We start from the raw sequence: 13,326 nt of genomic DNA on the forward strand, positions 1-13,326 counted from the left end.
CTACATTTTATGTCTGCTTTTTTTCTTACTTATAGTAGACCCAAATGATCTGTACATTGTAGAACCCCTCAAGTTCTCTCCAGAAAAAAAGGTAATGTTTTGTTTCCTTTTAAGTATATTGGTGTGTTATGTGGGTGTAGATGAAGAAATAGGTTGAAAGTTTTAATATAACCTTTAAGTGGTCCTTAAACTTACTGTTTATTTTCAATCATGATAATGATGTAAATGTTTACAGGGGTCAGCAAACTATGACCCATAGGCTATATATGGCCTGTGGCCTGTTTTATAGGGGCCTGAAGCCATTTTTAAAGAGTTGTAAAATAAAAAAGAATATGCAGAGAGAGGGTATGTGACCTGAAAAGCCTAAAATATTTACTATCTGGCTTTTACAGAAAAAACTTGCTGACCCCTGGCTGATTGTCTGACATGCACTGATAATAAAGAATGACTCAGTGTGTGTCTGACATGCACTGATAATAAAGAATGACTCAGTGTGTGTGCTATTCCTGTAATCCTCACATCAACCTGAAGACGATACTCGCCCATTTTTTAAGTGAGAACACTGAAACTCAGAGTTTGTATCTTCTTTAAATGACTCATTAAATAGGTGGCAAAAATCAGACTGTACTTAGGCTTTTTTGGTTACAAAGTGTGTGCTTTTTCCATTTTGCCTCTTAAAGTAAGTTGTCCTCATTTTGATTAGAGGTAATTGTCTCCAGGTGAAAGGACTTGGCCATTAGAACTTAACTATCTTGTAACTTGGCCCAAGTTACAAGGTAGTATGTGGCAAAGTTAGGATTGAAATAGCCTAGGATTCAATCCTAACTTCACCACATACTACCTTGTAACTTGGGGAGGGAATTAAACCTGTGAACCTTGGTGTTTTCATTTGGTAACCAGGGACAAAATATTGATACTCACCTTTCAGGGTTAGCAAGTAAGATACACATGAAAGCAACTAGAATGATGTCTGGCACATAATAGGCATTCAGATTTTAGTTATCGCCCCCTAATCTATATTCAGAGGTGGCAGATAAGAGTTTGACTGAGTAGTATTTACAAAATGAAAAGGTAATTATGGTATCTGTAAAGAACATAACAGTATGTCTTGCTATTTATAATACTCTTTTACTTTCCACCAGGAGAGGGCACTTTACTCCAGTAGCTCAGCTCTCTGAATTTGGTTAGGTAACTATTGGAGGTCTAATTCCTACCCTTTCTTTTCCTTGTGTTATAGAAGAAACGCTGCAAGTACAAAACTGAAAAAATTGAGACCATAAAGCCAGCACATCCATTGCACCCTATAGCCAATGGCGACATAAAAGGAAGAAAGCCTTTTACGAACCAGAGAGATTTTTCTAATATGGGAGAAGTTTATCACTCTTCTTATAAGGGTCCTCCGTCTGAAGGAAGCTCAGAAACTTCATCACAGTCAGAAGAGTCTTATTTTTGTGGCATTTCAGCTTGCACAAGTCTGTGCAATGGACAGTCCCAAAAGACAAAAACTGAGAAGAGGGCTTTGAAACGAAGGCGGTCTAAAGTCCAAGACCAAGGAAAATTGATAAAAACTCTCATACAGACTAAGTCAGGATCATTGCCAAGCCTGCATGACATAATCAAAGGAAACAAAGAGATCACCGTGGGAACACTTGGTGTTACAGCAGTCTCGGGACATATTTAAAATTAATCGAACTTTTCATACTGGAGACTTTTGTTGTTGTTCTTTGAAGAACAGTCTGTGGTATTTGAAGGGTTTGGGGGAGGGAGAAAATATTACTGGGAAAAGTATTCAGAAATTATGATTCCTGCCTTTTTAAAAAGTAGGTGGGATTGTGTCAATCTTGGTTAGTGAGCTGCAGTTTTACAAGGCTGATCACTTCCTACAAGGACAATGGTAGACATTTTATAAAGATTTTTTTCACAGATTAATTACTGGGACAAAAGTAATTCGGAAGCCCAGTTCCTTGGGTGGGATAGGAATGAAAGCCTAAACCTCTTCCTTTAGCTTTGTTCCTACTTCTTGCACCTTCCCATATTTATGTGCCTTTTGTCTATTTATAATGCCACTGGAAGAGGAGGGAGAACTTTTCCTGTCATTTGATTTCTTTTATAACTTTGTTAGTTTTTTGAAGCTGCAAACACTACAAGGCTTTAATGTGATCTGCGCCTGGAGTTCAGTAAAGATCAGTAAAGACAGTGTAAAGATCCTAAAGACTTGGCCAACTAGACCTCTGTTTAGCAAACTCACTTGAAACAGACACTTGATGGAATTTTTACATCTGTTCTTTTAGGTAAGTGGTGATGCTTTTGATGTTATTTTCATTTAACTTATTCACACTAGTTTTCTTTGGTTACTAATTCAATGAGAAGGGGAAGAAAAAAACGACAGGATCTTTTCTTGAAAATAACTAGTACTTGCAAATAATTGTTTTATAAACTCACCTTTTAAACACATTTAGCCACTTTTAAGGGTTTTCTTTAGCTACATTACATTTTCAACATTCACAATAAGCACTAATCCTCCCAACTTTCAGATCACTGTTTTCTCTTACAAATGGAAAATTCAAAGGTTTGTCAAATGAGTCCAGGTCTCATAATCACTGCCTATGTATATATGCACAGAACCAGCTAGTGAGTTTGTCAAGCCTTGTCTAATTGGTCAAGTCTAAAGGGATTATTATTCCTTGATGTTTGCTTTGTACTGGCTACAAATGTGCAGAGATATACATGTGTGATGTCAATGGGTTTGTCTTCGTCTTTTTTCTTTAAAAATAATTGGCAGTGACTGTATTTGAATCAAATCATTTCTTAAGTATGTGTTTGTACAGTAATGAGTGAAAGTGGAAAGTTTCTTTTTGAAAGGGAGAGAATTGACCGTTTTGTGTTGCAAGATTTAAGTTATTGAGCACTTTTAGTAATAACTGTTTTTAAACTTGTCTAATACCTTTCTGGGGGTATTGGTTGTAATGTGACTTATTTAAAGCCTCTTTTGTTTAAGTTGCTGCTTTAGGTTAACAGTATGTTTTAGATGATTTAAAATTTTTTCCAATCTGTACAATTAGCCATTCAGAGCAAGAGGGCCTGATTGTATAGAAACCCATTGAAAAGAGGTCCAGATGAGAGCAGAGGTAGAGCGGGAAGTTACACCATCTGTGTGCAGCATCCAGGGTTGTGGAAAGAAGACTTTCAATATGTAACTACGGAGCTGTAGTGCCATTAGAAACTGTGAATTTCCAAATAAATCTGAACACTTGTCTTTATTAATTACTGGCTCTTCTGTTCTTTGAAGGAGAACTTTTACAAACTTGTTACTCTGAACAGATTTGTTTTTGCCACTTTTAAAGTTAAATACAGCAGCATCCTGTTAAATAATTAGTCACATTTCAGCCAACTACAAACTGATTGAACTTTGACAGAAACATTTTGTTCCCTATACAGTCAGAATTTCACCATTTCAAACACTGAAATGAGAGTTTTGAATATTTAGTAGACTACGTTTATGTGCTTTTCTCTTATTAGGTGCCATCTTTAAGGCTACTAATTGTTAATTTTTTCCATATATAAACATGGCATAACATTTTACAATTTGGGGTTTATTTTTCCTCTCTGAGATTATACTTACATGAGGGGAAAACATGAAAATTCTTGCCAATAATAGATTTGTGACTGGCGAGAAGCAAAGCTATACGTGTGTGTGTGTATATGTGTGTGTGTGTGTGTGTGTGTGTGTGTGTGTGTATATGTAATAGGCTTTCAATGTTCCTTGGTAGTCAACTTTATTTTATTTCTTCTAATATTAAGTAAAGCATTAAAACAGCAAGAAATAAGAAGAAACGAAGGGATCTGTAAGAGCAAGAACACAAAGTAAAGTTCTTATAATTGGATTTTTAAAAATAGAGTTATATAATTTGAGGAATGAAATAGTTTTATAAGGTAAGGTTTGCACAGAAAGACAGCTGTTCTCTATTCTCTGCCACTACACGTCCCTCAACACCCCAGCCTTTCCCCCATCAAGGGTTCCTTGCTCCCCAGCAGCAACCATTTTCAACTCTGTATCTCCAGTTACTGTGCTTATTTTGCCACTTACTGATTTGCCAGTTTTTGATGTGTCCCCAGTGTGAATATATAAACTTGTCGGCACGAATATGAAGTAGATATAAACTTATATTTGTTAACCTGGTTGAACAAATTTAAGATCACAGTATAATAAGCAACATGTCTATTTAGAAATATGTTTTAACTCTCTATTTCATAGAACAAAGTTACTTAAAAGCCTCATGCTTTTCCCCAACTTTTTAACTTGAGAAATTTCAAATCCATAGAAAACGTGAATTCCCATGCACTGTTACCCAGGTTCAACAATTAGCATTTGTAGTTTTCTTTTTATACATACATAGACATGTATTAAACACATTTTTTGGGTGAGCCCTTTGAAAGTTGAAAGATATCATGCTCTTAACCCCTGAATACTTACGCATGTGTTTTCTAAGAATAAGAACATTCACCTACATGACCATAATACTAGTATCACACCTGAGAGTCAGTAATTCCCTAATATCTAATACACACTCCATGATCAGATTTCTCCACAGGTCCACATGCATACTCTTTCCTTCCTTTTCCTTTCCTTCTTCCTTTACCAAGGGCCAGTCAAGTTTCATTTGGTTTCACTGTCTAGTTTCTTTTAAAATGTACAGATTGCTTTATGACTTTGCATGTCTTCCTTGTGTAAGGGCCATACTTATTTTCTCTGAATCATTCCAGTTTTAGTGTCTGAGCTACCAAAGTGGCTATTAAGAGCTTTTCTAGTGATGTATCAACACTGTCACTATAAATTTTATCCCAACCCACAAGTATTCATTTATATGACATTAAGACATTAAAAATAATCCTATTGGAACATGTATTATACTCCACTGCACTATACTCCACTTAGTCTATTACTTTCAAAATTAATCTTTAGAATATTTGTTTACAACAGAGTTCATCACTTGCATTTATAAGGTCATACACCCCAGATTACCAACTTGGCATTCCATTTTTTTTGACAAATCAAGATATTGAAAACCCAAACAAATACCTTCTGTTATAAAACTTGTAAAATAAGTCTTTTTGAGCAAACAGAAGCATTTGTGATTTTTAAGTTTATAAGGGATAAAAACCAAGTTTTACACCCAGAATAGTTCCCTATGTAGGTGGTGTATTATCCCACTTAAGAGCAGGTGTTTAAATCATACTGCCTAGTTTCATATTTGTTCTCTATCTCTTGAGTTTGGCATTAGACAAAATCACAATCAGTCATAATCTCATTAAGCATCAGATTTCTCACCTGTAAATATGTGTAACAGCACCTATTTCAGATAATTGTTCTGAAGATCAGTCATGCTTATACATGTAAAACTATCATGTGCCTAGCATGTAGTACACACAATGTTAGCTATTAATGTTTTGATGCTCAGAGTGAGATCTCATCCCTTTGTCTCTGGGCATCAACCAGCAGGTGTAAGACTGTCCTCTCCAGCCTCAGTCTACAACCACCATCCATTAGCAGGGTCAGCAGGGAGCTTTGAGCCAGATGTGCTCTGAGTAAGATTCCACCCTCAGTGCTTCCATTGCAGGTGTCAATAAGTCACTCCAGAGCTCTGCAGGGCCCCTGGAAAGACCTTGCTACCCCTTGTTATAAGGCCTTGCCACAGTTTTATGCCTCAAAACCATTAAGGCATATTTCGTATGCCTTTGATTCCTATTAATTTTATCACCACAAGAAACCCCATATGGCTCTTCACATCCTTCTTTCTGGACCCATGTTCCTTCACCAACACCTAAAAACACTTCCCCTGTGTCCCCTGGAACTCAAAAGTCAGTCATCAGTAAAATTTCCTAAATCTTTAACTTCTTTCAACCTTCTCTTCACCTCCTTATTCTAACTGAAACTACTTTCCTTGAATTCTTTCCAGGAGGTCACTTTTTTTCTTCCTGACTGCCTCATACCACTCGACCTAGAGGTAGAATAGATGGTCTCCTTAATCTTCAGTGCCTGAAACGCCTCACTTTGTATCTTATATTGACAAACTCTAGCATCTACTCTTTCTCCTTGTTGCAAGTGAACCCCTGTTTTCTCTCACCCTCTCTCATCTTCCTTCATGGGGTCACTGTCATTCTAATACTGTTTCTGTCATAATCCTTGGTTTCAATGTCTACACATTATTTTTTCTAGTTTCTCACTTCTTTGCCTTCTTTCCCCTAAGATCTTATTCTCCAGCCTGTATTAGCCACTTTAACTCCCATGATTAAATCCTAGTGTTTATCACTGTCAATATCCATAATCCTTAATACCAATTTCAAGCACCCAACTCTGAACACCTCCTATTTTTCTAGCTCATGCCCCCTCACACCCTAACTAACAATTCTTCGATTTCACCGAATCCTACAGTCCATTGGTCATACTGATAAGAACAGAGTAAAGGGACAAAGTAGGTGATTAAATAGATAATCCCACTAAGGGAACATAAGAAAAATGTATGGGAGACCCCTGTAAGTTAATGATCACTCAAGAAAGCAGGTTTGCCTAACCACAAAACCAAGCAGGCTTCCTTAAAAACAAAACCATGCAATAGTCATGAGACATGCCCTACAACAATAAAACGATGATGGCTTTCTTAAGTTCCCTTTACACCCTGGTCTTTCTTGTCCCACTCCCAAATCACTTTTCTTTCACTCAAAAGAAAATTCTCTTTCCTATAGGGGAGGGGAAAAAATGACACTTTCAAAATATTTTCAAATGAACCTTATTCTTCATTAGGGCAAAGGCAATGCTTCCTATCTTTGTCCTTGACTTCCAAGAATGGCTGAATGATGGACTTCCCTTTTACCATTTCAACTCAACACCCTTAAAAGTCAACAGCAATGGAAGAGGAATCAAGATGGTGGGGCAGTAGGATGTGGAGCTTACCTCTTCCCAGAGATACAGCAAAAACACATCTACAAGTGGAACTATTCACACAGAATATCTACTGAATGCTGGCAGAAGACCTCAGACTTCCAAAAGGGCAAGAAAACTCCATGTAACTGGGTAGGACAAAAGAAAAAAGAAAAAGAAGGAATTGGGACAGGACCTGCACCCCAGGGAGGGAGATGTGAAGGAGGAAAGGTTCCCCCACCATGGGAAATCCCCTCAATGGTGGGGAGACCAGCCTGGATGGAGGGGGAGCCATAGAGCCTCGGAGGAGAGTGCAGCAACCAGTTTGTGGAAGGACCTGCACAGATGGTCAGTACCTCTGCCCTGTGCTCCCCAGCCTGGGACGCTTGTATGCTGGTGTGGGCGGGGCTGGGTGCTGAAGCTCGAGCTTCAGATGTCAGACCCAGGGATAGGACCAGGGTTAGCTGCATGCAGACAGCCTGAAAAGGTTGGAGAGTGACAACTGAGTGTGCACTCAGAAGAGACCTGGGCCCACCAGAGAGGCAAAACACCACTTGAGAAGATGGGCAGGACTGCCATAGGAGTTTCTTTTCCTACTTGTGGGCTCTCAGGCAACAAGGCACCACTTACACAAGTTCTGGGGGCAGGTGCAAGCTGCTGCCACCATCTTGGGCTCCAGAGACAGACATGGGCCACTGCCACAGCTAAGGGACCGGCAAGCAGGTGCCACTTGCTGTCCTGGCGGGGGGAGTTGCACAGCCCGCCACTACCACTGTGAGACCCGTGGGTGGGCGCCGATTGCTGCCACCACCATATGGGGAGCGCGCACAGGCCATGAGCAGGCACCAATTGCTGTTCCTACTGTCCTGCAAGTAGGTAGGTTATTGCTGCCGCTAAGAGACACAAGAGCAGGTGCCATCTGCTGCCCCTACTGTCCTGGGACTGCATGGGCCACTGCTGCCACTGGGAGACCCGGGAGCGGGTGTTGATCAATGCCCCCGCCGTACCAGGAGTGTGCACAGGCCACCGTGCCTGCACACGTCATATCAAGAGGATAAGAGCCAGCACACACACTGTGGAAAGAGGCAACAATCATCCAAACTAAAAGCAGCCCCTTGATTCCAGACAAGATGGCAGGGGTAGAAGGACGTGAACTCACCTCCTCTCAGTAAAACACCAAAATTACAACTAACTTAATTATCATTGACAAAAAAGACTGGAACCCACCAGAAAAGATACTTCACATCCAAAGACAAAGAAGAAGCCACAACAAGACGGTAGGAGGGGCACTTCCACGATATAAGACAGATTCCATACCCGCCAGCTGGGCAACCCAAAAACTGGAAAATAATTATATTGCAGAGGTTCTCCCACAGGAGTGAGTTCTGAGCCTCATATCAGGCTCCCCAGCCTGAGGGTCTGGCCACAGTAGAAGGAGCCCCCAGAGCATTTGGCTTTGAAGGCCAGTGGGGCTTGAGTGCAGGAGCTCCACAGGACTGGGTGAAACGGAGGTTCCACTTTTGGAGGGTGCACACAAGATTTTACGTGCACTGGGACCCAGCACAAAGCAGTGACTCCATAGGAGCTTGGGCTAGACCTACCTGTGGGTCTTGGAGGGTCTCCTGGTGAGGCATGGGTCAGCTGTGGCTCACTGAGGGCAAGGACACTGGTGGCGGAAGTCCCAAGGAATATTAATCGGCATGAGATTTCCTGGAGGTCTCCATTTTGGCACCGAGACCCAACCCCACCCAACAGCCTGCAGGCTCAAGTGCTGGGATAACTACAGGCCAAACAAACAGCAGGGGGGAACACAGCCCCACCCATCTGCTGACAGGCACCTAAAGTTGTACTGAGCTCACAGCCACCTCTAAATACACCCCTTGACATGGTCCTGCCCACCAGAGGGACAAAACCCAGCACCACCCACCAGTGGGCAGGCACCAGTCCTTCCCACCAGGAACCCTGCACAAGCCTCTGGACCAACGTCACCCACCAGGGGACAGACACCAGAAGCAAGAGGAAATACAATCCTGCAGCCTGCAGAAAGGAGCCCACAAACACAGAAAATTAGACAAAATGAGACGGCAGAGAAATATGTTCCAGACAAAGAAACAGGATAAAACCCCAGAAGAACAACTAAGTGAAGTGGAGATAGGCAATCTACCTGAAAAAGAATTCAGAGTAATGATAGTAAAGATGATCCAATATCTCAGAAAAAGAATGGAGGCACAGACTGAGAAGATGCAAGAAATGTATAACAAAGATCTAGAAGGTTTAAACAATAAACAAACAGATGAATAATACAATAATTGAAATGAAAAACACACTGGAAGGAACCAATGCCAGAATAAATGAGGCAGAAGAAGGAATAAGTGAGCTGAAAAACATAGTGGTGGAAACCACCGCTGCAGAACAGAAAAAAGAAAATAGAATGAAAAGAAATAAGGACAGTCTTAGAGACTACTGGGACAACATTAAACACACAAACATTCACATTATAGGGGTCCCAGAAGGAAGAGAGAGAGAGAAAGGGCCCGAGAATATTTGAAGAGATTATAACCGGAAACTTACCTAACATGAGAAAGGAAACACTCGAGTCTAGGAAGGAGAGAGAGTCCCATGCAGGATAAACCCAAGGAGGAACACGTCAAGACACATATTAATCAAACTGACAAAAATTAAAGACAAAAAAATATTGAGAGTAACAAGGGAAAAGCAACAAATTACAAGGGAATCTCCATAAGGTTATCAGCTGAATTTTCAGCAGAAACCCTGCAGGCCAGAAGGGAGTGGCACAATATATTTAAAGTGATGAAAGGGAAAAACCTAAAACCAAGAATACTCTACCCAGCAAGGCTCTCATTCAGATTTGATGGAGAAATCAAAAGCTTTACAGAAAAGCAAAAGCTAAGAGAATTCAGCACCACCAAACCAGCTTTACAACAAATGCTAAAGCAATCTCTCTAGGAGGAAAAGAAAAGGCTACAACTAAAAACAAGAAAATTACAAATGAAAAAGCTCACCAGTAAAGGCAAACAAAGTAAAGGTATGAAATCATCTGCACACAAATATGATATCAAAACCAGCAATCATGAGAAGAGGAGAGTACAAATGCAGGATATTGGAAATACATTTGAAATTAAGAGATAACCAACTTAAAACTATCTTGTATCTATACAGACTGCTATATCAAAACTTCATGGGAATGCAAACCTAAAATCTACAATAGATACACACACACAAAAGAAAAACCCATCCAAACACAACACTAGAGATAGTCATCAAATCAAGAGAGGAAGGGAAGAGAAAAGACCTACAAAAGCACATCCAAAACAATTAACAAAATGGCAATAAGAACATACATATCAATAATTACCTTAAATGTAAACGGATTAAGTGCCCCAACCAAGAGATATAGAATGGCTGAATGGATACAAAAACAAGACCCGTGTATTTACTGTCTACAAGAGACCCACTTCAGATCTTAGGGACACATACGGACTGAAAGTAAGGGGATGGAAAAAATGTGTTCCATGCAAATGGAAATCAAAACAAAGTTGGAGTAACAATACTCATATGTTTACTCATAAAGTAAACAATATTTTTTTAAATAAAGACTTACAAGAGAAAAAGAATAATGATTAAGGGATCAATCCAAGAAGAAGATATAACAAATGTAAATATATATGCACCCAACATAGGAGCACTTCAACATAAGGCAAATGCTAACAGCCATAAAAGGAGAAAATCGATAGTAACACAATAATAGTGGGAGATTTAACACCCCACTTTCATCAACAGACAGGTCATCCAGACAGAAAAATCAATAAGGAAACACAGGCCTTAAATGACACATAAGACCAGATGGGCTTAACTGATATTTATAGAACATTCCATCTGAAAGCAGCAGAATATAATTCGTCTCAAGTGCACATGGAACATTCTCCAGAATAGGTCACATCTGTGCTACAAGTCAAGCCTCAGTAAATGTAAGAAAATTGAAACCATATCAACTATCTTTTCCGACAACAACACTGAGATTAGAAATCAATCAGAAGGAAGAAAAATATAAAAACCACAGACACATGGAGACTAAACAATATGTTACTGAACAAGCAATGGGTCACTGAAGAAATCAAAGAGGAAATCACAAAATACCTAGAGACAAATGGTAATGAAAACACAACAAACCAAAACCTAATCATGGGATGCAGCAAAAGCAGTTCTAAGAGGAAAGTTTATAGCAGTACAATCTTACCTCAGGAAACAAGAAAAATTTCAAATAAACAACCTAACCTTACACCTAAACCAACTAGAGAAATAAGAACAAACAAAACCCAAAGTTAGTTAAGGAAAGAAATCATAAAGACCAGAGCAGAAATAAATGAAATAGAGACATAGCAAAGATCAATGAAACTAAAAGCTGGTTCTTTGAAAAGATAAACAAAATTGATAAACCTTTAGCCAGACTCATCAAGAAAAAACGGGAGAGAGCTCAAATCAATAAAATTAGAAATGAAAAAGGAGAAGTTACAATTTACACCATAGAAATACAAAGGATCATAAGAGACTTTTATAAGCAACTATATGCCAATAAAATGGACAACGTAGAAGAAATGGACAAATTCTTAGAAAGGTACACCTTTCCAAGACTGAACCAGGAAGAAATAGAAAACATGAACAGACCAATCACAAACACTGAAATTAAAACTGTGATTAAAAAATTTCCAACAAACCCAAGTCCAGGACCAGATGGCTTCACAGGCAAATTCTATCAAACATTTAGAGAAGAGTTAACACCTATCCATTTGGAACTCCTCGCACAGGAAGGAACACTCCCATTCTATGAGGCCACCAATATGCTGATGTCAAAACAAAACAAATATACCACAAAAAAAGAGAATTACAGGCCAATATCACTAAGGAAAATAGAGGCAAACATCTTCAACTAAATGCCAGCAAACGACTCCAACAATTTGGTGAAAGGATCATACACCACACTCAACTGGGATTTTTCCCACTGATGTAAGGATTCTTCAGTATCTGAAAATCAATCAGCGTGATATACCACATTAACAAATTGAAGAATAAAAACTGTACGATCATGTCAATTGAGGCAGAAAAAGCTTTTGACAAAATTCAGCATCCAGTTATAATAAAAAGTCTCCGGAAAGCGGGCATAGAGGGAATCTAACTCTACATAATAAAACGCCATATATGACAAACCCACAGTTAACATCATTCTCAATGGTGAAAAGCTGAAAGCATTTTCTCTAAGATCAGGAATGAGACAAGGATGTCCACTCTCACCACTTTTATTCATAGTTTTGGAAGTCCTAGCCATGGAAATTGACAAGAAATAAAAGGAAACCAAATTGGGAAAGAAAAAGTAACACTTTCATTGTTTGAAAATGACATGATACTATACAGAGAAAATCCTAAAGACACTACCAAAAAACTACTAGAGCTCAGTGAATTTGGTAAAGATGCAGGATACAAAATTAATACACAGAAATCTCTTGCATCCCTATACGTTAACAAGAAAAGATCAGAAAGAAAAATTAAGGAAACAATCCTACTTACCATCACATAAAAAAGAATAAAATACCTAGGAATAAGCCTACCTAAGGAGGCAAAAAACCTGTACTCCTGAAACTATAAGACGTTGATGAAAGGAACTGAAGATGACAGAAACAGATGGAAAGATATACCATATTCTTGGATTGGAAGAATCAATATTGTCAAAATGACTATACTACCCAATCCATAAGGCAATCCATAGATACAATGCTATCCCTATCAAATTACCAATAGCATTTTTCACAGAACTAGAACAAAATTTTAAAATTTGTCTGGGAACACAAAAGACCCCAAATAGCCAAAACAATCTTAAGCAGAACAGAGTTGTAGGAATCACTGACTTCAGGCTATACTACAAAGCTACAGTCATAAGAACAGTATGGTACTGGCACAAAAACAGACACATAGATTAATGGAATAGGATAGAAAGCCCAGAAATAACCCCCTGCACTTATGGTCAATCAATCTATTACAAAGGAAGCAAGAATATACAGTGGTTTTTCAAAGACAATCCCTTCAATAAGTGGTGCTGGGAAAACTGGACAGCTACATATAAAAGAATGAATTTAGGAGGCTTCCAGGAAGATGGTGGAAGAATAAGATGCAGAGATCACCTTCCTCCCCACAGATACACCAGAAATACATCTACACATTGGAACAACTACAGAACACCTACTGAACGCTGGCAGAAGACCTCCCAAAAGGCAAGAAACTCCCCACGTACAGGATAAAAGAAAAAAGAATAAACAGAGATAAAAGGATAGGGATGGGACCTGCACCAGTGGGAGGGAACTGTGAAGGAGGAAAGGTTTCCACACACTAGGAAG

At 39.1% G+C, this 13,326-nt stretch overlaps 1 protein-coding gene, 1 long non-coding RNA gene and 1 other non-coding gene across 7 annotated transcripts in view; 1 reads left to right on the top strand and 2 right to left on the bottom strand.

The window, feature by feature from the left end:
- Nucleotides 1-3,264, top strand: part of SUCO (SUN domain containing ossification factor) — a 76,225-nt gene extending 72,961 nt beyond the window's left edge. For 4 of the 5 annotated variants that reach the window (XM_067728656.1, XM_067728660.1, XM_067728659.1 and 1 more), the window contains 2 exons: nucleotides 36-91; nucleotides 1,238-3,264. In XM_067728656.1, the coding sequence (XP_067584757.1) occupies nucleotides 36-91; nucleotides 1,238-1,681 (500 nt within the window). In that variant the 3' untranslated portion in view covers nucleotides 1,682-3,264. The remainder of the gene's footprint in view (nucleotides 1-35; nucleotides 92-1,237) is intronic. The other variant, XM_067728658.1, reaches the window with a different exon arrangement.
- LOC137219703 (uncharacterized) overlaps nucleotides 1-13,326 on the bottom strand; it is an 87,263-nt gene that overhangs the window by 48,753 nt on the left and 25,184 nt on the right. The window lies entirely within an intron of this gene.
- Nucleotides 4,688-4,792, bottom strand: LOC137220294 (U6 spliceosomal RNA). The gene has a single exon (XR_010941602.1). It is a non-coding gene; the product is annotated as a U6 spliceosomal RNA (small nuclear RNA).

This window comes from Pseudorca crassidens, chromosome 2, assembly GCF_039906515.1.
Source record: "Pseudorca crassidens isolate mPseCra1 chromosome 2, mPseCra1.hap1, whole genome shotgun sequence".
Classification (NCBI taxonomy): domain Eukaryota; kingdom Metazoa; phylum Chordata; class Mammalia; order Artiodactyla; family Delphinidae; genus Pseudorca; species Pseudorca crassidens.